Source organism: Oncorhynchus mykiss, chromosome 5 (assembly GCF_057628025.1).
Source record: "Oncorhynchus mykiss isolate SJ-2025 chromosome 5, ASM5762802v1, whole genome shotgun sequence".
Classification (NCBI taxonomy): Eukaryota; Metazoa; Chordata; class Actinopteri; order Salmoniformes; family Salmonidae; genus Oncorhynchus; species Oncorhynchus mykiss.
Genome location: NC_143026.1, coordinates 80,629,316 through 80,655,182, shown reverse-complemented (window position 1 = coordinate 80,655,182; position 25,867 = coordinate 80,629,316). Strand labels below are relative to the sequence as shown.

The window sequence follows — 25,867 nt, the reverse complement described above, 5'->3', positions numbered from 1 at the left end:
CAGAGTTATAATCTGCTTTATTTCATTTGTCAAACCATCTTGATGCACAACGCTCCATAGTGTAGTGACTGTGTATCAGTGGAGGCTGCTGAGGGGAGGACGGCTCATAGTAATGACTGAATTGAGTCAATGGAATTGTATCAGGCATATGGTTTCCATGTGGTTGAAACAATTCCATTGACTCAATTCAGTCATTACTATGAGCCGTCCTCCCCTCAGCAGCCTCCACTGCTGTGTATGAGCGATGAGAAATTCAAGTGCTTTGGCTTGTGCATATGAGTAGAAAATAAGATAATATGTGGCTGAACAGAGAACGGCAATTAAGACACCATATATTATTGCTTAACAAAATACAATCCATTTTGGCAAAAATGAACAAAGAAATAAAACAAGACATTTAAAATGGATAAACCTCAATTGTTTAAACAACAACTGACAGTAGTAAGTAGTAACACTGATTATGTTTGCAGGCCATGCAGACTTGAAATAAAGTATGCACCCCAAATGGCACCCTATTCCCTATATAGTGCACAATGTTTGACCAGAGCCCTATAGACAAATACAACAGCATTAAGACCAGAGTAACAGTCTGAAACGTGATCCAGGACAGATGAGTGTTTGGGAAGCACACTGATGAACTGAAGACGACACAAAGCCCAGTGCTTCTGTGAAAATAAAACATGTTTATCCAGTGAGGGGGGGTCGGTCACTCCTCACCCCCCATTTTTTTCCTTTGTTCTTTGCATTTTAAAAAAGACAGAGGGGAACAAAGTAATCTCTCAAGGTAAATCATTTAAAAACATATCTTAAAGGGGGGAAGGAAGGTGTGGAGGGCTTCTAAACCATGAGCACCGGCCCTTCCGTCCACTTCCAGATACATTAGAAGCAGAATATGTATGTGCATTATTTGCTACCTGTCTGGAAACCTATTCGACTGAGCCCAGATAGAGGGCAATGCTGCCATTACAAGAGATGAAAATAAATATATAACAGTGATGCGTACGTGGTGACAGAATACATTCAGGTATACTGTAGAAGTATGAGTAGAGGCATGTCCTCTATCCTTCTCCAGAGGTATTCTTGGCACAACCCATTATGTCCAGATTGTCAGTCCATCTTTTCATCAAACTGTAATGTCACACTGCAGCAAACCCTGAAACAGAATAGTGTGTAGCTCTCAGTGTTCTAGAGAGTTCTAGCTCTCGGTTTTCTAGAGAATTCTAGAATGTTGTAGTCCTATCTCTCCAGTGTAGTGCAGGGATTATGCCATTTACCACAGTTCTCCTCTGTCAGAGCGAGAAACCCTTCAGAACCCATCACCAGCCTTCTTTCCTGAATACAGTTTTGGCTCAGCCAGGTTTAGGGTTAGGTTGGGGGAACAGAGCAGGACTTCACAATGCTGCTTCCGTGTTTCTCCTCTATCTCTCTCTCTGTGACCTAGGATTGGCTGGATGATGTCATCAGCATCCTGAGCCACAGATCCCATTGGTCAAGTCCTGTATAACCCCAGCCTTCACCAGCTTAATCAGGAACTCCTTCTCCTTAGAAATGTTGTGAGTCCAGGACTGTGAATAGGAGACAGACAGGGAGGAGAGGTGTGGAGAGAGGGGGATGGAGGGAGGATAGAGGAGTACAAAGGAGAGAATGGTAGAGGAGAGGAGATGCAGAATAACAGGAGTGGGAGTGGACAGAGGAACAGAGGAAAACGGTAGGTACTTTACAGGAGATGCAGGTAAAAAGTCACATTCTTTGGGAAGGGAGGCAGGGAGGATGTCAAAGCTGTTGCGTCCACATTTCTTTACTTTCAACTTTTGATCACAGAGATCAGTGGAGGTAAATGCCAGAGGTACAATAGTAACATAAAAGAAGACCTAAAGTAAACAGACTATTGAGGTTGACAGTGAAACTATTGTCTTTTTAAAGGAGCTTTCTTCACTTACGGAGTTGCCCCTTAAATACAGGGGATGAGAGGGACAGACAATACCAGACGACTGACTGTACAAAGTGGGACACTAAACGTGGGGTGTAAACCACTTTATTGTGGGCTGTTGGATACAAAAGATAAGAGACAGAAAGAGATAACTGCTTTCTTGTCATGGCTTTACAAGCAAAATGTGAAAACCATTCACCGCTCAAAATAGCAACGTCTGTGGTCAAAGATCTGAGGTTGGGGATGCCTGTATATGACAGAAATTTATGGTGGGGAAACTAGTGTCATTACAGACTTGTTCAAAACACCTGTAGTATCAACCACGACCACTGCTTTACAGGAGCGACCCATCCCTAAGAGCTGTTGTCATGCAGTTCAAAGGCAATATCTATAGCGTGTCTGGTCTCAAACCCCACCCTTTACCTTACTATCCTATATAACTGCCATACGTGTTCCATTGTTTACAGGTCACGTTATCTGTAGAACCATGCTTAAAAGAGAGTGCTGTAGGCTAGACTGGCTATCTCCTGTAGAGTTGGTTCATGTTTGGAGCCTGTAGGGACAGCTGAGTGACTGACAGCTCAGAAGAGCGAGGAGGGGATTGACTAGGGCTCCACATGCTTTCACCTGCTCCTCTGACTCTCTCTCTTTCTATCTCTCAGCGCTTCACACTCCCTCCTCCCCACCCCCTCTCTCTCTCTCTCTCTCTCTCTCTCTCTCAGCGCTTCACACTACCTCCTCCCCACCCTTTCTCTCTCTCTCTCTCTCTCTCGCTCTCTCAGCGCTTCACACTACCTCCTCCCCACCCTTTCTCTCTCTCTCTCTCTCTCTCGCTCTCTCAGCGCTTCACACTCCCTCCTCCCCACCCTCTCTCTCTCTCTCTCTCTCTCTCTCTCGCTCTCTCAGCGCTTCACACTCCCTCCTCCCCACCCTCTCTCTCTCTCTCTCTCTCTCTCTCTCTCTCAGCGCTTCACACTCCCTCCTCCCCACCCAGGGCTTCCCTCTAAAGAGTTAGGAAATCCTTCAGGCAGAGATTAGACAGACGGAACAAAACACACCTAAGCATAATATGTTAGAAGAATGCAGGATTCCAGGCACTTGATTTCTCAATAATATCTATAGGATATTTGTTCAGTCTTGCTTCATTTGGTCTTAGTGACTAATGCTGGTATCATTATGAGGAGACTACAGTGATAGATGATTGAACAATTGTATCTGTTCAGGACATGGCTGTGTGTGATCCATTCAGAGGGAGCTTAGCCTGCTGGACCGAGCCGTTCTACAGGCACAGACCCAAAGGTCTTTGAGTGTGAGGCCCAGCGGTCGTCTTGGATTGACAGCTTCACACTGGCCCTGGACTGGGTCACCCAGAGAGAGAATACTGTACTACCACAGCTCTCAATTATGCATGCAAGGGGGTTGGAGGAGGGGCTGAGACAGGTTTGTGTCACTGCAAATGGAAGAGAGCGCACACTGACACCTGGTTGGGGAGTCATGTGTATGTGCTGGGGGTGATCACATGTCAGCCATGGAGGGACCAGACCAGCCCTTCTGGGCTCTGACATACCTTAGTAAAGAGTGATTTATGACCAGGCAGAGTGCTGTGTACATAATGAAGGGATCAGATGGACCTTCCAGACACTGGGACAAGTGTCTGTGTCCCAAGTGGCACTAAATTCCCAATATAGTGCACTACTTTTGAGCAGGGCCCTTAGGGGTCTGGTAAAAAGTAGTGTACTGTAGGGAATAGGGTGCCACTTGGGACACACTTGCTATTGTGCTTGTGGTCCTGCCCCCTCTTCAAACACCAGCACCCACAGGCTCCACTACAACAGACTTCCGTTACCCATCTACCTCCTCATCTTACTCCACACACTACCCATCTTACTCCACCACTTACTCCACACACTACCCATCTTACTCAACCTCTTACTCTACACACTACACATTTTACTCCACACCCTACTCCACATCTTACTCCACACACTACCCATCTTACTCTACATCTTACTCCACACACTACACATCTTATTCCACATCTTACTCCACACCCTACTCCACATCTTACTCCACATCTTACTCCACACACTACCCATCTTACTCCACACACTACCCATCTTACTCCACCTCTTACTCCACACACTACACATCTTACTCCACACCCTACTCCACATCTTACTCCACATCCTACTCCACATCTTACTCCATACACTACCCATCTTACTCCACATCTTACTCCACACACTACACATCTTACTCCACATCTTACTCCACACCCTACTCCACATCTTACTCCACACACTACCCATCTTACTTCACATCTTACTCCACATCTTAATCCACACCCTACTCCACATCTTACTCCACACCCTACTCCACATCTTACTCCACATCTTACTCCACACACTACCCATGTTACTCCACCTCTTACTCCACACACTACACATCTTACTCCACACCCTACTCCACATCTTACTCCACATCCTACTCCACATCTTACTCCACACACTACCTATCTTACTCCACATCTTACTCCACATCTTACTCCACACACTACACATCTTACTCCACATCTTACTCCACACCCTACTCCACATCCTACTCCACATCTTACTCCACACACTACCCATCTTACTTCACATCTTACTCCACATCTTAATCCACACCCTACTCCACATCTTACTCCACACACTACCCATCTTACTCCACATCTTACTCCACACACTACCCATGTTACTCCACCTCTTACTCCACACACTACACATCTTACTCCACACCCTACTCCACATCTTACTCCACATCCTACTCCACATCTTACTCCACACACTACCTATCTTACTCCACATCTTACTCCACATCTTACTCCACACACTACACATCTTACTCCACATCTTACTCCACACCCTACTCCACATCCTACTCCACATCTTACTCCACACACTACCCATCTTACTTCACATCTTACTCCACATCTTAATCCACACCCTACTCCACATCTTACTCCACACACTACCCATCTTACTCCACATCTTACTCCACACACTACCCATGTTACTCCACCTCTTACTCCACACACTACACATCTTACTCCACACCCTACTCCACATCTTACTCCACATCCTACTCCACATCTTACTCCACACACTACCTATCTTACTCCACATCTTACTCCACATCCTACTCCACATCTTACTCCACACACTACCCATCTTACTCCACACCCTACTCCACATCTTACTCCACATCCTACTCCACATCTTACTCCACACACTACACATCTTACTCCACATCTTACTCCACACCCTACTCCACATCTTACTCCACATCCTACTCCACACACTACCCATCTTACTCCACATCTTACTCCACATCTTACTCCACACCCTACTCCACACCCTACTCCACATCTTACTCCACATCTTACTCCACACACTACTCCACACCCTACTCCACATCTTACTCCACATCTTACTCCACACCCTACTCCACATCTTACTCCACATCCTACTCCACATCTTACTCCACACACTACCCATCTTACTCCACATCTTACTCCACATCTTACTCCACACCCTACTCCACATCTTACTCCACATCTTACTCCACACACTACCCATCTTACTCCACATTTTACTCCACAAACTACCCATCTTACTCCACCTCTTACTCCACACACTACACATCTTACTCCACACCCTTCTCCACATCTTACTCCACATCCTACTCCACATCTTACTCAACACACTACCCATCTTACTCCACATCTTACTCCACATACTACACATCTTACTCCACATCTTACCCCACACCCTACTCCACATCTTACTCCACATCCTACTCCACATCTTACTCCACACACTACCCATCTTACTCCACATCTCACTCCACACACTACCCATCTTACTCCACATCTTACTCCACATCTTACTCCACACCCTACTCCACACCCTACTCCACATCTTACTCCACATCCTACTCAACACCCTACTCCACATCCTACTCCACATCCTACTCCACATCCTACTCCACACACTACTCAACACCCTACTCAACACCCTACTCCACATTCTACTCAACACCCTACTCCACATCCTACTCAACACTCTACTGCACATCCTACTCCACACCCTACTCCACATCCTACTCCACACGGTACTCCACATCCTACTCCACACGCTACTCCACATGCTACTCCACATCCTACTCCACATCTCGCCTCCCGTGTGGTGGTGGGAACTGGGAAGTAACACGATGAACATTAGAGAGAAACCACAGGACTCTTGGAGAAGGGTATTAAATAAGGAGAGAAAGGTCAGTGTAAACTTCCCCTGCAGAGAAGTAAACTAGCCAAGCTAAACAGAGAGGATGTTGGTAGACAGTTTAAAGGGAGACAGAGACACACGCTTAGCAGGGAATGCTAACATACCAACAGAGCCCTGGCTGTATGGTTCATAGCTGTTGACTTTGAGTGGGCGGATGGATGGATGGATGTTCCTGTTCTGTTCCAGTAACTAAGGGTTCAGAGAACAGACGATACCACGGCAACACACAGTCAGGTGACATACAAGGTTGTCTGTGTCTCCTTCAGATCAACCTAACTCTTTCATAAACCATCCCTTTCACAACTTAACCCTTTCAAAATCTAAACTTGTCATAACGCTTTCACAAACTTAGTAGGATAGCCTTCTGGAATGAGGGATTGAATGACTCACTTCAGGAATGAATCACTGCAACCAAGGATGAGATAAAGATCTTTATAGTATTCATGACATGAACAACTGTGATTCCCTACAAGGTTGTCTTTTCTGTATCTTTCAGGTCAACCTACCCCTTTCACAGAGACTAACACCTCACCTCACACAAGTCTATGTCTGAGTGAGGGGACTTAAAGCAGATCTGAGTCTCTCTAGATATAGCCAAGCATCCATCCGACACCTGTTCACTACACAGTAAAGTCTCTAGAAAGAATGACTCGGGTTTCATTGGAAATAGTTTAGAATTACAGTGCATGGTTCAAATATTCAGTTCAGTTTGTCTCTAAATGTCCCTCCTGTTTTACAAGACGTTTATAAACACTTCTCTTAATGGAGTTATTTTGACATTGGCACCAAACGAAGCCATCAGTTCTTCTCACTTTGATGCAGTATGGAGTGTGTGTGTGTGCGCGTGTGTGTGAACATGTAGGTGAGCGGTGAGTTGCTGGGTAAGGATGACACAAACCTCATCCATAGTTACCCATCAGACTGACAGCATACAGTACACATGCCCCTCTTTCAGCTTCCATTATTTGAACAGGGCTCTGCTAAAAACCTAAACAAACCTTCTGCTTTAGATCAGTGTGACCTCATGGTCAGATGAAGGCATTGTTTTACAATTTACATGACATTTTTGTTCCATGATGTGTGTCAAGGCCCCAATCTGAACCTTAAGAGTGGTAAATGGCTGGCGTCAGTGGTACCTCTTTGATGGCCGCCATCCTGATCTTCTCGTAGTAGTGTAGGGGGGCGTGAGGGGTGCTCATGTCATAGCCAAATCCAGCCACGGCTACCTCATCACAGTTATGGAGGGCCATTGTTATGGCAACCGTCCCCAGGGTCGGAATATTCTGGAAAACACAGAAGAGAAGACAAATATTCCCTGAAACAGGACAGAATGACAGTAGAACTATTGGAGGAATAGAACATGGGGTAACTAAAGGGAAATGTAAAAGGTTACTAAAACAGAACACATGGAATGGAACTTTGAAAGACCTAGTCATGGCACATTTAGATTAAGGAAACAATGGCAATTTATTTTGTTAACAGAGCTGGTGAGATAAAGGAAAACGTCCTCTCTCTCTTCCCCCGTCACTCTCTCACTCTCCCCCTCTCTCCTGCTCTCTGTGCTGCTTGAACTTCTGCTGCTTGAGATAGCTGGACATCCCGGTAGGAACGAAGTGAACTTATCAGCTGTCTGGGTGTTTGAGGGAGTTGCTGCAGGTGTATCTGTGGTGCTGAAGGTCTCCACTCTCCCTCTGACAGACACACTGTGGCAGACCCTGTTCCAGACTGTAGGCAACAGCCCTGTGGCCAGGCAGGCTACTACCGAAAGGCTTATCAGTGTAGCTCTGTGTATGACAGACATGGCTAATCCTGCTAGCATAGCAGTGGGCGTACTGCATGGTGGCTGATTAAAACCAACCACCTCTAGTCTCTACAGTACATCTCCAGCCTAGGTCCATGCTCCCTCCATGGCCCTCTATAGGTGTGGATGTTACAACAAGGAAGGGTATCTTCTCTAGCAGCTATTGAAAAGCTACTGGTTGATAAAAAGGTCCAACTAGCTCTAGCCTCTACAGTACATCTCCAGCTCAGGTCGATGCTTCTCAAGTCCTTGCTCTCTCCACGGCTCTCAGCCACGTCTCTCTACTGGGTGTGGATGAACAGGACTGTATTGTGTACACACTGTTCTGCTGTTCACTAGTATTCGCGTCTTGATTATTAATGCCTCAATTCACAACATTCCGTCAGGAGGGGGTATCACAAACTACACAATTCTGAGCTTGATTTTGATGCCCCCTTGCAGCATAGCTCTTAAAGATTTAAGGACATCAATGAACACAATTTGTGTACATTATCTTTGAATTCCTGAGATTGGAGGCATGGCATTGGTCCATATTAGTTCCAGTAGTGCTGACATCCAAACGGGACTTTAACAGTAAACAGTATTAGTTTGTGTTCTGACTCATTGCTGCTGAGACATCTGGAGCGCCCAGAGCAGAGCAGAGCCAACTAAGGCACCTGGAGGGGCTGTTGTATGTCTGTAGTGTGTTAGGGTACACTAAAAACAGGACAGAAGGGTTCTGGTTCTGAAATGGTTATTCCTGAGCTCTTGGAGAACTCTTGCACGATAAAGAACCTTTCAGTTCAGTGGGGTGTTCTTGACGTGGCATCTACGGTTCTACAGAATTCTAAAAGGTTCTTGAATGTATGGAAGCTTGCAGATGGGTCCCTTTCATAGCACACAGCAAACTGGTCAGTGTTACTTGTGCTGATTTTTCAGTGTAACATTTCTAGTGTTGATTGAAGAGTTAAATTAACACTCAGTGGTGTAAAATAACCCCAATGTTGGTGTTAAGTTATCAGAGTTGAACCGAAAACCACGCCCATCATTATCATATTTCCCAACATGCTCTAATACAGGTTGATCTTCTGAATTGTTTGTTTCAATATCTATGTATTTGCAGGTACATTGATCAATTAATTAATCTTATGCTACTCAAATATGTGACCCGTTTCAAGAAGGTAGGCAGGCGTATGTCACTACCTCACAGGAGAGGCATTTGAACGTTTTCTTTTTTTAATCAAAATGTGTTTCTTGGCAGAAATGCCTTCTGGAACATGTGTGCCTTAATAAGAAATGTGTATGCCATCTGTAAATACGAATAACATTGTTAAATTATGAGCCTAGTTGGTTAAGCCACAGAAAAATACAGGAACCTTCCCACTAGCCATGATTGGCTGAGATAATGGATGGGCTGGACATGCCGAGAGATGATTTCGGATTGGGTTTGCCATGTAGCAGTCTATAACATGAGCTGCTCAGTATGTGTGGATAATCCTTTCAACCTTTGTTTTAAAAAAACGGAAAAGGTTTTGCTACTCCGCTCAACATTGCTGCCCTGAAGTTAATAGCGCTATCAGTGGGGAAAAGCTATGATGGACTACTTTCTGGAGGATGATCGTGCCATGCTGACTCTCTCTGACTCTGAAAATGAATCAGACAATGAGGAAATCCCTGATTTAGGTAAAAACATTTTCATTGAACCAGAAATTGTAGTCCTCTGATAACGGTGTCGTTGTCATGGAAGAAGTTGACCGAGTTTTGAAATCAGTTGAATGCCCGGTGGAAGCAGAGAGGTGATTGCCAAATAAGGAGAGAGTCCAAAAGAGAACAGGAGGCTGTTGTATAAAACACCTGTCTCTGGATGACATCTTCAAACTAAGGGCAACCATGGTATCCAAGACAAGTAGGGAGAAGCGTTCATCCATGTATACGAGTAAGAGTCTAGCTACATTTTCAGATATTATACATTTCTAATTTGGTCAGAAAGTCGTTTTCATTGCAAGTTAAAGCGTACTGTTAGCTAGCTAGCTAAAGTTAGCTGGCTGGCTCGCTAGCTAAGGTTACATGAATGATCTGTGTAGTAATATTATTCGTAGCTCAGAAAGCCATTTGCATTGCTAGTTATAGCTTTATATTAGCTAGGTAACATTGAACCTAGTTGGTTAGCTTTAGCTACCAGCAGATTCAAGCATGGTATTATTGCTGCGTTCAAAACAATTAGGAACTCTGCAAAATACGAGGTCAAATCGTGACAGTGATCTTCAGGTCAGAAAGTCAGAGTTCTAGAAAGAAGCCCGAGTGGAATTCCTTGAGTTGGATAACTGTTCAAATCAATTTTTCCCAGCCAGAGCTAGTTCTTTTCAGAGTTCCCAGTTGTATTGAACGGGGCATTAGAGTTGGGATTATGGTTTATTGTTTAGCTACCTAGCTAGCTACATGTCTAAACAAAAGACGCCACTATGCAAGTAACAAATAAACTTTGATTTTATTGGATATAGTGTGTGTTTACCAGAGACGGAAATGTGAAGTACAACATGACGTGCACCAGTCAGATTAGGATATAGGCCAAGGTCTAGGTAAAGTGTATTTTTACAACAACTTTCACCACTTTTAGTCTTGAAATCTTTGGTTGTTTACTACACTGTGATTAAAGAGATGGGTGGGGCTAAGGCTTAAGTGGGTGTGAACAATGCTGAACGGGTGTTGACAAAGAAGAGCTCTCCAGTACATGTATCAAAACATTCACGTCCATTTTCACATAAGTGGGGTTACAAGTTTATCAACTTTCAAAGCAGAATTACTTTCCCATTGTTCCTCAATTGCAGTCTCTACTTTTATCCAATGTAAAAAATAGAATTTCAAATGTTGCTACATAGAAACGAATCCAAGTGGTGGGTCACATATAAATAACATAGAAACTATTCCAATCTGTTACTTGGACTGGTAACACTTTATATTAAGGTCCCTTAAAATAAACAATTTCAAAACAGTTTGTAAAGAGTTTACTTACAATTTATTAATAATTATTCCTACATTTGTAAATGTCAATAAGCAATCTCTAAATACACATTTAGAACACTATTTTCAAGTATTTATAAGATCATTAATAAGGTGTTTGATCATAGAATGTTCACAATTTGTAAATTATTAATAATGTACTTATAAACCTGTTGTAAAGGAGTTATTGTAAACTCATAATATTATTTTAAAAAATGTAATGAGTGATTTGTCATGTTCGTCGTAAAGAGGAGAAGAAAGCGCAGCGTGATTAGAATACATTCTTCTTTTAATGAAGGAAGAACACTTAAACAAACTAACCAAAACGAACGTGAAACTATGAACAACGAGTGCAGACACAGGCAACTACACAGACAATAACCCACAAACTATCCAAGGCATATGGCTGCCAAAATATGGTCCCCAATCAGAGACAACGATAAACAGCTGCCTCTGATTGAGAACCAACCAAGGCAACCATAGACATAAAAACACCTAGACTGGATAAACCACATAAACATACAAAAACCATAGACAGGTGGAAAACACATATATCACCCTCGTCACACCCTGACCTAAACAAAATAATAAGGAACACAAAGATAACTAAGGTCAGGGCGTGACAGTACACCCCCCCCCCCCAAAGGTGGGGGCCGCAAACCTAAACCTATATGGGAGGGTCTGGTTGGGCATCTAACCTTGGTGGCAGATCTGTGGCGTATCTGGGTGGGCATCTAACCTTGGTGGCAGCTCTGTGGCGTATCTGGGTGGGCATCTAACCTCGGTGGCAGCTCTGTGGCGTATCTGGGTGGGTATCTAACCTCGGTGGCGGCTCTGTGGCGTGTCTGGGTGGGCATCCCGCCTCGGTGGCGGGTCTGGGTGGGCATCTAACCTCGGTGGCGGCTCTGAGCCGCTCTTGTAGCACCGACCCGTGGATCATCGTCGGAGGTTCTGGACTGCAGATCCTCGCCGTAGGCCCCGGGCTGGGTACCCTCGCTGCGTGGATCATCGCCGGATGTTCTGGACTGGGGACCGTCACTGGAGACCCCGGACTGGGGACCATCGTTTGAGGTTCCGGACTATGGCCCGTCGTTTGAGGTTCCGGACTGTGGCCTGTCGTTTGAGGTTCCGGACTGTGGCCCGTCGTTTGAGGTTCCGGACTGTGGCCTGTCGTTTGAGGTTCCGGACTATGGCCCGTCGTTTGAGGTTCCAGACTGTGGCCTGTCGTTTGAGGTTCCGGACTGTGGCCTGTCGTTTGAGGTTCTGGACTGTGGCCCGTCGTTTGAGGTTCCGGTCTGTGAACTGTCGCCGGACGCTCTGGACTGGGTACTGTCGCCGGACGCTCGGGACTGGGTACTGTAGCTGGACGCTCTGGACTGGGTACTGTCGCCGGACGCTCGGGACTGGGTACTGTAGCCGGACGCTCTGGACTGGGTACTGTCGCCGGACGCTCGGGACTGGGTACTGTCGAGGCGCACTGTAGGCCTGGTGTGTGGTGCCGACACTGGTGGTACCGGGCTGGGGACACGCACCTCAGGGCAAGTGCGAGGAGCAGGAACAGGGCGTACTGGGCTCTGGAGGAGCACGGGAAGCCTGGTGCGTGGTGTTGGCACTGGTGGTACTGGGCTGGTGACACACACCTTAGGGCGAGTGCGGGGAGGAGGCGCAGGATAAACTGGACCGTGGAGATGCATTGGAGATCCAGAACATAGAGCTGGCACAATGTGTCCTGGCTGGATGCCCCATTCTAGCCCGGCAAATGCGAGGAGCTGGAATAGAGCGCTCCAGGCTAGAATAGCGCACTGGAGACACCGTGCGCGTCTCTACATAACACGGTGCCTGACCAGTTACACGCTCCCCACAGTAAGCACGAGGAGTTGGCTCAGGTTTCCTACCTGACACAGCCAATCCTAATCTAAAGTTCCTGCTGGAAGTGTTGTAGAATTTAATGGGATGCTTTAGCATTAGCTAGCCTAGCATGCTGATGAAAAAAGGCAGTTTAATGAAAAACGAGCAGTATTTCAATCTTCTCTATTTCGCGGCTTCGATAATGGGATAATTAGGAGTACAGCGACACCTTCCATCCCTGAATTTAGGTATGTTTTCAAGCCATAGTGAAAACATATTAACATATTTATTGTTTAACATAGGCCCCTTTTGACTCGAAGGCAGACTGAACATCATGTTTTCTTAATATCATGAAATATCAAATATGTAACTGAAATCGTTCAAGCAAGAAGTCTTTATACTTTCTTGTATTATGTACTTCTTCTTGTTTTAGGATGCAGATATGGATAGCAGCCATTTTACGGGCTCCTGACCTGTTTTGTGTGTTTTTCTATGCTGATCGTAATTTTTTTAAACATAATGATTCCGCCATAATTTCCTATGACGGAAAACAGCAGTGAGATTCCCATTCTCTCACCCCTCTCCCCATCTGTCCGTTGTTGTGAGGCAGGCCGATGAACCTGAAGGCAGCCTCCTGGATGAAGTAAGGGTTGAGGATCCTCATCTCACTGGGCTCCCTGGGGACATGACGGGCCACAGACTTCCAGAACCCTTCTGTGCTACGCTATGAGAGACAGAGAGAAAGAGAGATAAATAGAGGGGGAGGGAGAGAGAGAGACAGAGAGAGAGAGAGAGAGAGAGAGAGAAAGAAAGATAAATAGAGGGGGAGGGAGAGAGAGACAGAGAGAGAGAGAGAGAGAGAGAGAAAGAAAGAAAGAAAGAAAGAGAGCGAGCGAGAAAGAGAGCGAGAGTAAGAAATATAAAGGTTAGTGTAATTGTAGCATGAAAAAATGGCCCCTAGCCGTAATAATAAATTAAGAAATCAGTAGAACATTTACTACTTTCAATAACAATGTGATCTCTCTCTGTTGGTGGTCTCCTAAAGCACAACTCTTCTTGCTCTCAGACCCAACTGTTGCATATCAAATACCAGGGAGCTCAGAGCACCTAAACATCTCTTCTCATCAGACCTGTGTTGAAATACTATTTGAAATCCTTTAAAATACTTTGAGCAATTGCTCTAGCCTGCCTGGTGCCAGATGGGTGGGGTTTTCAGTTTGGGGACGATTCTATTAGTCCATTAAGCCAGGCAAGCTTAATCAAGCACTTGAGTGGGTTGAGTCACCGATGTAATTTCCTGTCTGGGTTGGCGTCCCCCCTTGGGTTGTGCCGTGGCGGAGATCTTTGTGGGCTATACTCAGCCTTTTCTCAGGGTGGTAAGTTGGTGGTTGAAGATATCCCTCTCGTGGTGTGGGGGCTGTGCTTTGGCAAAGTGGGTGGGGTTATAGCCTTCCTGTTTGGCCCTGTCCGGGGGTATCATCGGATGGGGCCACAGTGTCTCCTGACCCCACCTGTCTCAGCCTCCAGTATTTATGCTGCAGTAGTTTATGTGTCGGGGGGCTAGGGTCAGTTTGTTATATCTGGAGTACTTCTCCTGTCTTATCCGGTGTCCTGTGTGAATTTAAGTATGCTCTCTCTAATTCTCTCTTTCTCTCATAGGACCATGCCTCAGGACTACCTGGCATGATGACTCCTTGCTCTCCCCAGTCCACCTGGCCTTGCTGCTGCTCCAGTTTAAACTTTTCTGCCTGTGATTATTATTATTTGACCATGCTGGTCATTTATTAACATTTGAACATCTTGGCCATGTTCTTTTATAATCTCCACCCGACACAGCCAGAAGAGGACTGGCCACCCCTCATGGCCGGGTTCCTCTCTAGGTTTCTTCCTAGGTTTTGGCCTTTCTAGGGAGTTTTTCCTAGCCACCGTGCTTGTACACCTGCATTGCTTGCTGTTTGGGGTTTTAGGCTGGGTTTCTGTACAGCACTTTGAGATATCAGCTGATGTACGAAGGGCTATATGAATACATTTGATTTGATAAAGTATTTTAAATGATTTATAATAGTATTTGAACCCAGGTCTGCTTCTCTTGTTCTTCTGCCTCACAGTGGTGTAGTGCTGCCTGGAGAAGTGGGTATACTCACACAAAAAACATCCAAATGACACACCTGGCCAAGGAAAGGCGCACTGTGTGAAAAGCTTCACAGCATTAGATTTCCCACAATTTTTTCAGGTTTTTGTTCTCAAAGTCACACTTTTTTAAACAGAAAAACAACCAAATGGTATGTTCTAAGTCCATAACAATGCTTAAACCACAAGTGTGCAGGCACCTAGCATTATTGTTTGATTAGCCGTGTGTCTGTAGCACATGAGATGGAGTTTGCAAAATAAATGGCCACTGGATTAATGCAAATATTCATGATATCATTCTGACAGGTACGTAGGCATAGGCTACTTTGTAGCTAGTTACCATTGAAAACAGAAGGTTTCTGGGAATGCCTTTCCATCTACCAGAAGACAGTTAGGTCTATCATTAGCATCGCTATATTTTTCCTGTTCCTTAATTGTTTGAAACCTGGAAATTTGACTTCATATTATGAGGCATGTCTTACCTTGCGTTAAAATTAGCCTAGAGTCAAAATCCCACCATAGAAGCATGGAGCCAATTATATTGTATATAGACTTGCTCATATGCGTTCTGCTCTATTGGTTTTATTTCAACTTTCTTTCATGTGTCTAACAACCAAAGACATTATCCTAGTCATATTAGCAACCCATGATAGTTGTTGCATCTTTAAATCCCCCTCTTTCTAACGTGTATTTCCATCTCTGTCCATGAAACCGTTTGCGTGTGCAATTTAGAACTGTGAAGAAATAATAGTTTATCAACATTTTAAGCTAAACATTCTGATCTGTTCCATCAGCCCTATTAATTGATACAGCGTATACCTCCACTACACTACTTTGATACGTATCAGTGGAGATTAAGGAGTGAGTATACGCAATGCCCACAGAAAAATAATTGGGTATAAGGCATATACCTATGTATACCCTCCACTACACTACTGCTGCCTCATGATTAGTTGTGCATTCCTCTCTTCAGCTGAGAAACTGACAAAGTGAGAGCTGACGCTTAGCAGTTGGTCAGTGGATTTTAACACAAGTCACCTGTACAAACAGACCAGAGCGATGCCTTTGATATTTCCAAATAAAGAGTGACTATAAAATATGGCCAAGTGGCTTTGAGGCGGATTTGGCTGTGTGCCCAGGACAAGCCCAGACACATCCCACCTCTCTGTCAGACAGGTTCTGAATAAAGGGCCTCTCTGGTTCTGACAGGGCAACAACATCACAGCAAAGGACACATAAAGCCAAGCCCAGGGACACATAAAGCCAGGCCCAGGGACACAGTCCCCACTGTAGTAAAACTAAAAACATGTGATCTCAGGTTTCACCTGGTCGTTCTGAGAGGGAATAGTGATGGAAGATGCTGTAATAAATAAAGAATATAACACCTATACATAATTATTGGGAATTGGCTTTATTTGAGTTATTATACAGTATATTGTGAAAGGTTCCTATTCATATTCAACTCAACACAGTGTACAAACGGTGAATGTTGTTGTTATGTGGAGCCTGTCACGCCAGTCACACAGACAGTATTCCAGGTCCTAGTCCATTGTAGCAAGATCTCAAGCTGGGTCTGGGGCAGGGAGGAGATTCAGATTTAGAGTGTTTAATAGTCACATGTAGAGGGTCGCAGGTGTGATTGCAGAGTACACTTAAAATCTTGGGCTTTGAGCTTCAACATGCAGGACTAAGTGAAATAAAATAATGACTTTTTTTTAAAAATAGCACTATATACATAATAACAAATGTGGCAGTGATGAATAATACAATTTCCATTAGGGTGGAGGCAGAGGGTTGAGGGGGTGGGGGGAGTGCGATACCTGGTGTTGTAGATGTCCTGGTGGGCAGACAGTGTGCAGCCAATGGTGCGTTCGGAAAAGCCTTGCAATCCGCGGCGGTGGAGGCAGCCCGACAGTATGCTGTCGATGGTGCTCCTGTAGAACACTGTGAGGGCCCTCGTGGACAGGACACATTTCTTCAGCATCCTGAGATTGAAGAGTAGCTGTCATGCCTTCTTCACTACGGTGTCTGTGTGGTTAGACCATTTCAGCTACTCTGAGATGTGTAAGCCGAGGAATTTGAAGTTATTGACCGTCTCTATAGCGGCCCTGTTGATAAGGATGGGGGCTTGTCCAGCCTGGTACCTCCTGAAGTTCACAATCAACTCTTTTGTTTTGCTAACGTTAAGGGAGAGGTTGTTTACCTGGCACCACACCATCAGAGTGCCTATCTTCTCCCTGTAGACTGTCTCGTCATGGTTGTAACTCAGGCTTACTACTGTCGAGTCGTCAGCAAACTTGATGATGGAGTTGGAATTGTGTGAGGCCACCAAGTTCCAGCTCATAGCCTAGCCTACTGGGGTGGGAGGACGTACCGGAAATCAGGGCTGTTTTCTGTGAGGTCCCTCTCCTGCACCAAGCAGATACTGTATACTTCATAGAGGAGTTGCAGAGAACCCCAGACCAGTTCAGGGAGCCCTGTGACTTTTACGGGCCACGTGGGGTTCCTTTTACGGGCTAGGGGTTTATAAACAAGTAAAGAACACCTCACAGCACAGGCCATTTATCATCTATTTTTTATTTTGTCCAAAAGAGAGATTTGTTGCCCTTCCATGTAGGCCTAGGTACCGCACGCTTAGATAACTAACTTGGCAATCTAACCCAACACAGAAGTAACGTCATCTCCATGAAGCTACAGCTACAGAAGCATTGTTTTGGTTTTTCCTTCAAAGGGAGAATGTTCTGGAGTAGATAAAAGCCAGCTGAACGTCTGTTTATCCAATAGGAATAATATTTTCTTTGATTCCTTTTGACAAAACCCATCCCATTCCATGAGTCATGTCAAGCCTCCAACCACAAATAAATACCATGGCTAATTGGCCTCGGCTGGCACGAACCTAACCCTTACTTTATTTTTCCCATTTCCGTGGTAGAGATTCTAGAATTAAGAAGAGAAGTGTCAGAACTCCAATGCTTATGACGAGAGCCCTGGTCAAAAGTAGTGCCCTAAATAGGGAATGCAGTGCCATTTGGGACGCAGAACCCGTCTGTGGTTTCCCTGGTAATAAAGAAGTGATAAAGTGTGAGGAAATTACTGATATCAGAAACAGATGGAAACCAAACGAAGCACACAACGACCGTCTCACTCTCTGACATGTGGCTAGTAATTCCCCTACCCCTAAGATTCTAAGTCTTTGGGGGGGGGGGGGGGTCCAAAAAAGCCTATTCCTTTTTTCATTTATTTTTTACCGGTCTGTACTGGGTTACCTTCAGATGAGTCTCATGAGCAAAACGGAGAACACATTTGTATTTGTGAGAGTCTCGGGGTGGGGTCATAGTTCCTAGCCCAAATCGTTTGTACCCCACAAACGTTTTCATGGGAAGACTGATTTTTGGGATGTCTCCTGGTCTGACAAACACAGTTGTAGCTCTGCCACCTGCCACCGCAGAAGCAGAAGGCCGACATCAGCGGATGTGTTAGATTGAGACGCAGCCCATGCACAACAGTGGTGCTTTTTGTACAGTGCCTTGCGAAAGTATTCGGCCCCCTTGAACTTTGCGACCTTTTGCCACATTTCAGGCTTCAAACATAAAGATATAAAACTGTATTTTTTTGTGAAGAATCAACAACAAGTGGGACACAATCATGAAGTGGAACGACATTTACTGGATATTTCAAACTTTTTTAACAAATCAAAAACTGAAAAATTGGGCGTGCAAAATTATTCAGCCCCTTTACTTTCAGTGCAGCAAACTCTCTCCAGAAGTTCAGTGAGGATCTCTGAATGATCCAATGTTGATCTAAATGACTAATGATGATAAATACAATCCACCTGTGTGTAATCAAGTCTCCGTATAAATGCACCTGCACTGTGATAGTCTCAGAGGTCCGTTAAAAGCGCAGAGAGCATCATGAAGAACAAGGAACACACCAGGCAGGTCCGAGATACTGTTGTGAAGAAGTTTAAAGCCGGATTTGGATACAAAAAGATTTCCCAAGCTTTAAACATCCCAAGGAGCACTGTGCAAGCGATAATATTGAAATGGAAGGAGTATCAGACCACTGCAAATCTACCAAGACCTGGCCGTCCCTCTAAACTTTCAGCTCATACAAGGAGAAGACTGATCAGAGATGCAGCCAAGAGGCCCATGATCACTCTGGATGAACTGCAGAGATCTACAGCTGAGGTGGGAGACTCTGTCCATAGGACAACAATCAGTCGTGTATTGCACAAATCTGGCCTTTATGGAAGAGTGGCAAGAAGAAAGCCATTTCTTAAAGATATCCATAAAAAGTGTTGTTTAAAGTTTGCCACAAGCCACCTGGGAGACACACCAAACATGTGGAAGAAGGTGCTCTGGTCAGGTGAAACCAAAATTGAACTTTTTGGCAACAATGCAAAACGTTATGTTTGGCGTAAAAGCAACACAGCTCATCACCCTGAACACACCATCCCCACTGTCAAACATGGTGGTGGCAGCATCATGGTTTGGGCCTGCTTTTCTTCAGCAGGGACAGGGAAGATGGTTAAAATTGATGGGAAGATGGATGGAGCCAAATACAGGACCATTCTGGAAGAAAACCTGATGGAGTCTGCAAAAGACCTGAGACTGGGACGGAGATTTGTCTTCCAACAAGACACTGATCCAAAACATAAAGCAAAATCTACAATGGAATGGTTCAAAAATAAACATATCCAGGTGTTAGAATGGCCAAGTCAAAGTCCAGACCTGAATCCAATCGAGAATCTGTGGAAAGAACTGAAAACTGCTGTTCACAAATGCTCTCCATCCAACCTCACTGAGCTCGAGCTGTTTTGCAAGGAGGAATGGGAAAAAATGTCAGTCTCTCGATGTGCAAAACTGATAGAGACATACCCCAAGCGACTTACAGTTGTAATCGCAGCAAAAGGTGGCGCTACAAAGTATTAACTTAAGGGGGCTGAATAATTTTGCACGCCCAATCTTTCAGTTTTTGATTTGTTAAAAAAGTTTGAAATATCCAATAAATGTCGTTCCACTTCATGATTGTGTCCCACTTGTTGTTGATTCTTCACAAAAAAATACAGTTTTATATCTTTATGTTTGAAGCCTGAAATGTGGCAAAAGGTCGCAAAGTTCAAGGGGGCCGAATACTTTCGCAAGGCACTGTATTATGCCAATAAGATTTCTGCACGGGCATGGTCACAAACTCTAGGCGAAAAGACTACATAAGAACAACAGCATGATCAGATGAGTCACGATATGACCACAAACTACTCTTAGATAAGATTTCAGATACACTGTATATACAAAAGTATTTGGACACCCCTTCAAATTAGTGGATTTGGTTATTTCCGCGACACCCGTTGCTGACAGGTGTATAAAACCAGCCACAAACCATGCAATCTCCATAAACAAACATTGACAGTAGAATGGTCTTACTCAAGAGCTGTGACTTTTAACGTGGCACCGTCATAGGATGCAACCTTTGCAACAGGTCAGATAGTCACATTTCTGCCCTGCTAGAGCTGACCCGGTCAGCTGTAAGTGATGTTATTGTGAAGTGGAAACGTTTAGGAGCAACAACGACTCAGCAGTGAAGTGGTAGGCCACACAAGCTCACAGAACAGGACTACCGAGTGTGAAGCGCGTAAAAATAGTCTGTCCTCGGTTGCAACACTCACTACCATCTGCCTCTGGAAGCAACGTCAGCACAAGAACTGTTCGAAGGGAGCTTCATGGAATGGTTTTTCATGGCTGGGGCACCAGCACACAAACCTAAGATCACCATGTGCAATGCCAAGCGTCGGCTGGAGTAGTGTAAACCTCGCTGCCATTGGACTCTGGAGCAGTGGAAACGTGTTCTCTGGAGTGATGAATCACGCTTCACCACCTGGCAGTCTAACGGACCAATCTGGGTTTGGTGGATGTCAGGAGAACACTACCTGCCCCAATGCATGGTGCCAAGTCTAAAGTTTGGTGGAGGAGGTATAATGGTCTGGGTCTGTTTTTCATGGTTCGGTCTAGGCCCCTTAGTTCCAGTGAAAGGAAATATTAACGCTACAGCATTCAATGACATTCTAGACGATTCTGTGCTTCCAATTTTGTGGCAACAGTTTGGGGAAGGCCGTTCCTGTTTCAGCCCGACAAAGCGAGGTCCATACAGAAATGGTTTGTCAAGATCGGTGTTGAAGAACTTGACTGGCCTGCACAGAGTCCTGACCTCAACCCCATCTAACACCTTTGGGATGAATTGGAACGCCGACTGCGAGCCAGGCCTAATCGCCCAACATCAGTGCCAGACCTCACTAATGCTCTTGTGGCTGAATGGAAGCAACATCTAGTGGAAAGCCTTCCCAGAAGAGTGGATGCTGTTGTAGCAGCAAAGGGGGGACCAACTCCATATGATTTCGGAATGAGATGTTTGACGAGCAGGTGTCTACATACTTTTGGTCATGTACTTTAAATTAAAAAAAAACATGAGTTAGGAGTGGGGGATCTGAATGCAAAATAAGACAATGGAAAATATGACAAAACGGATAATACATAAATGTTTTTTTTATCATTGCACACAAAGTCCAACCGAAACTTGACTTTCTCTTTTAACCCAACCCCTCTGAATAAGAGAGGTGTAAGGGGCTGTAATAGGCGGTTAACTGCCTTGCTCAAGGCCGGAATGACAGGTTTTTCAGCTCGTCGGTTCAGGGTTTTGAACTGGGAATCTTTCTACAGGCCCAACGCTCTAACCGCTAGGCCACCTGCCGCCCAACAAGGTTCAAACAGCCCCAGTGAAAGCATTACTCTGGAAGAGGTCACGTGTGCTCTTGGCGAGGATGGCTGTGTAGTTGAGGAGCTCCATCGAACACAAAGGTAAATTGGTTTTGGCAATGATATTTACCCATTTTTGGGCATAGTTATACTCATACAAGTCAAAGGCAAATTTTGTTACAACCAAAAATAACAAATGTCTAACCGGGATAGCCGCAAATCACAGCTCGCAAAGGATTCCCTGCAGACAAAACCATCCAAGCTTAGCAAGAAAATGGAGGCTGCCTACGGGCCAGTGTGTAGAATAAAGGTGGTGGAGTAAAGGAGGTCCAGAGTTTTTCTCACTCTGATTGCACATTTAACATGCTGATAGAAATTTGGTAGGACAGCTACACCAGACACTGCAACTTGCGAGCCCACCCTGACCTTTCTTACCTCCGATATCAGGGAAATTAGTTTGTCCACCCAAAATATTGAACAAGACACGTCAGAAATCAAGACCACGATGAAGGAAATAGAAGGGGAAATCGATACACTGACCACCCGCGTAAGCGAAGCAGAGGACCGTGTTGCAACATTGGAGTTTGGCACCGTCACAATGAAAGGTTGGGTAGAATCCAGAAGGAATTGAAAAATTACAAGACCTGGTTGATAATTTAGATAACAGAACATGGCAGAAAACAAAGACATGATACAGTTCTTACAGAGGGAAATCCTGAATATGCTGGAATGCCACTTTGAGAGGCCACTTGAGATTCAGAGGGCACATAGAGTCCCCACAGGCCCGCCCAGAAGAGAGCTGAAAGAGGGACGCCGTTCACCGTCCATCATTGCTACATTATCGGTTGAAGGATGAAATTCTCAGAGCAGCGAGAGAGAAGAGACAGGTGACATGGCAGGGATCTACAATGATGTTCTTCCCAGACTATTCTAAACGAGTTAACGACTGGAGGATGGCATTCAAACAGGTAAAACGGATCTACAATCGAGGGGGATCGAGTTCATTCTCCGTAGGCAATTTGTTTTTAATTTTTTAAGGGCCTTCAGATTAAAATGATTCTTCCAATCACATTTCCTCTGATTGGCTCTATTTGAACATGAAGTGTCAATTCAATATGTTACTATCGTTTGCCAGTAAGCGGCGACAAAGCACAATAGCCTTGTGTGTGACAGAGCCTTGAATTTTTGTAAATAACTATGTCCCAAAAAGGTATTACAGTTTGGGTAACTGTCAAGTTCATCAATCCCATCTATGTGTTGGTTTGTGTTGTTTCTCCCCAGAGCCTTAGGTTTGGCTGGGAGTCTACTTAGTTCTACACACGTACGTTTTTATGTTTTTTCTTAGGTTTGTTTTTCTTTATTGCCATGGAGATCTACACCACTGTAATACTTGTATACTGTATAGGTTGTTACACATTCGCTTATTATGACTTCTTTATAACTCAATGACCAACATAGCTTAATTAAAATGAGCTAACTGGAACCTTAAAGGCTTAACCATATTAACAAGAAAAAGAAAAAACGTTAGCATATCTTAAGTCTTCTAAGTTGGATATAGCTTTTGTCCAGGGGACACATCTCAATAAAAAGGAATCAGAAAAAGTCAAATGCTCTTCGGAGGGAAAGGCTTTCTCTAGCCCGGGTACAGGCCAAAGCAGGGGAGTATCTATTCTCATACATAAGGCCATGAACTTTACTGAAACGAACTGCTAACTGATTCAGATGGTCGTTCAGTTGTTCTCTGGAATATATATGCACCTAATGCAAACAGGCCCAATTTGTTTCTCAAACTCTCTTAGAACTGGGTGACATCCCAATATTATTGGTGGGTGATTTTAACCAGATTCTAGACAAGGATCTGGACAGGTCTCAGCCTAGAAATAGTCTGGAGAGTAAATCAGCAGCTGCAATAAGACTACCAGCTAGGGACTTAGGCTTAAATTATATTTCGAGCTCAATACACCCAGATGGGAGGGACTATTCTTTCTTTCTCCCACCTACAATGTTTACACTAGGATTGATTACTTCCTAATCTCACAGTTGCTAGTGGATATCTCTCTCAGGTCTACAATAGGTAATATAGTCATTTAGGACCATGCTCCAGTGTTCAGATGCCTTTTTGCTTGAACAGGTCTCTGTTAAAATATAGTATATTCATCAAAATGAAAAGTGATTAAATGTCTCTTTTTGAGCAAACTAACAAGAGATAGGAAAGTACTATCTCAAATTGAGGGGGAGGAATATATCTTATGCTTCATTCAAGAAAAGGAATGCCAATCTACACTCCACCAAACTACAATGTGAGCTTCAGCTGCTTGACACTTCATACTCCCAAAACAGAGACACAACTATGTTAAACAAGATAATTGCTACTAAATATAAACTTAATAGATTATATCATAAAAAAGCTTGATAATTCACTGCTCCACATTAATCAATCTTATTGGGAGATGGGTGAAAAACCTGGCCGCTTGCTGACATACAGACTGAAGCAGCAAAACAGTAGGAACCATATAGCTGGCATACGGTTGCAAAAGTGTACAATTTCTACCTCGTCAAAGCAGATAAATGAGGAGTTTAGAGGCTTCTACAACACCTTTTATATATCACAGAGCATACTGGACAAACAAAAGTTTGATAGCTTTTTTGCAGACCTAAATTTACCACAACTCAAGATAAGGATAGATCAAATCAAATCAAATTTTATTTGTCACATACACCTGGTTAGCAGATGTTAATGCGAGTGTAGCGAAATGCTTGTGCTTCTAGTTCCGACAATGTAGTAATAACCAACAAGTAATCTAACTAGCAATACCAAAACTACTGTCTTAAACACAGTGTAAGGGGATAAAGAATATGTACATAAGGATATATGGATGAGTGATGGTACAGAGCAGCATAGGCAGGATACAGTAGATGGTATCGAGTACAGTATATACATGAGGTGAGTATGTAAACAAAGTGGCATAGTTAAAGTGGCTAGTGATACATGTATTACATAAGGATGCAGTCGATGATATAGAGTACAGTATATACGTATGCATATGAGATGAATAATGTAGGGTAAGTAACATTATATAAGGTAGCATTGTTTAAAGTGGCTAGTGATATATTTACATAATTTCCCATCAATTCACATTATTAAAGTGGCTGGAGTTGAGTCAGTGTCAGTGTGTTGGCAGCAGCCACTCAATGTTAGTGGTGGCTGTTTAACAGTCTGATGGCCTTGAGATAGAAGCTGTTTTTCAGTCTCTCGGTCCCAGCTTTGATGCACCTGTACTGACCTCACCTTCTGGATGATAGCGGGGTGAACAGGCAGTGGCTCGGGTGGTTGATGTCCTTGATGATGTTTATGGCCTTCCTGTAACATCGGGTGGTGTAGGTGTCCTGGAGGGCAGGTAGTTTGCCCCCGGTGTTGCGTTGTGCAGACCTCACTACCCTCTGAAGAGCCTTACGGTTGTGGGCGGAGCAGTTGCCGTACCAGGCGGTGATACAGCCCGCCAGGATGCTCTCGATTGTGCATCTGTAGAAGTTTGTGAGTGCTTTTGGTGACAAACCAAATTTCTTCAGCCTCCTGAGGTTGAAGAGGCGCTGCTGCGCCTTCTTCACGATGCTGTCTGTGTGAGTGGACCAATTCAGTTTGTCTGTGATGTGTATGCCGAGGAACTTAAAACTTGAACAGCATTCTCACATAGGTATTCCTCTTGTCCAGATGGATTAGGGCAGTGTGCAGTGTGGTTGAGATTGCATCGTCTGTGGACCTATTTGGGCGGTAAGCAAATTGGAGTGGGTCTAGGGTGTCGGGAAGGGTGGAGGTGATATGGTCCTTGACTAGTCTCTCAAAGCACTTCATGATGACGGAAGTGAGTGCTACGGGGCGGTAGTCGTTTAGCTCAGTTACCTTAGCTTTCTTGGGAACAGGAACAATGGTGGCCCTCCTGAAGCATGTGGGAACAGCAGACTGGTATAGGGATTGATTGAATATGTCCGTAAACACACCGGCCAGCTGGTCTGCGCATGCTCTGAGGGCGCGGCTGGGAATGCCGTCTGGGCCTGCAGCCTTGCGAGGGTTAACACGTTTAAATGTCTTACTCACCTCGGCTGCAGT

General features: G+C 44.5%; 1 protein-coding gene across 11 annotated transcripts in view; it reads right to left on the bottom strand.

The window, feature by feature from the left end:
• st3gal3a (ST3 beta-galactoside alpha-2,3-sialyltransferase 3a) overlaps nt 1–25,867 on the bottom strand; it is a 79,472-nt gene continuing 53,605 nt past the window's right edge. For 6 of the 11 annotated variants that reach the window (XM_036978484.2, XM_021604472.3, XM_021604470.3 and 3 more), the window contains 3 exons: nt 13,458–13,604; nt 7,389–7,535; nt 1–1,565 (listed from right to left, as the gene is read on the bottom strand). In XM_036978484.2, coding sequence (XP_036834379.2) covers nt 1,461–1,565; nt 7,389–7,535; nt 13,458–13,604 — 399 coding nt within the window. In that variant the 3' untranslated portion in view covers nt 1–1,460. Of the gene's footprint in view, nt 1,566–7,388; nt 7,536–11,025; nt 13,605–16,681; nt 16,996–25,867 lie in introns of those variants that run through there. The other 5 variants (XM_090236102.1, XM_090236098.1, XM_090236099.1 and 2 more) reach the window with 5 other exon arrangements.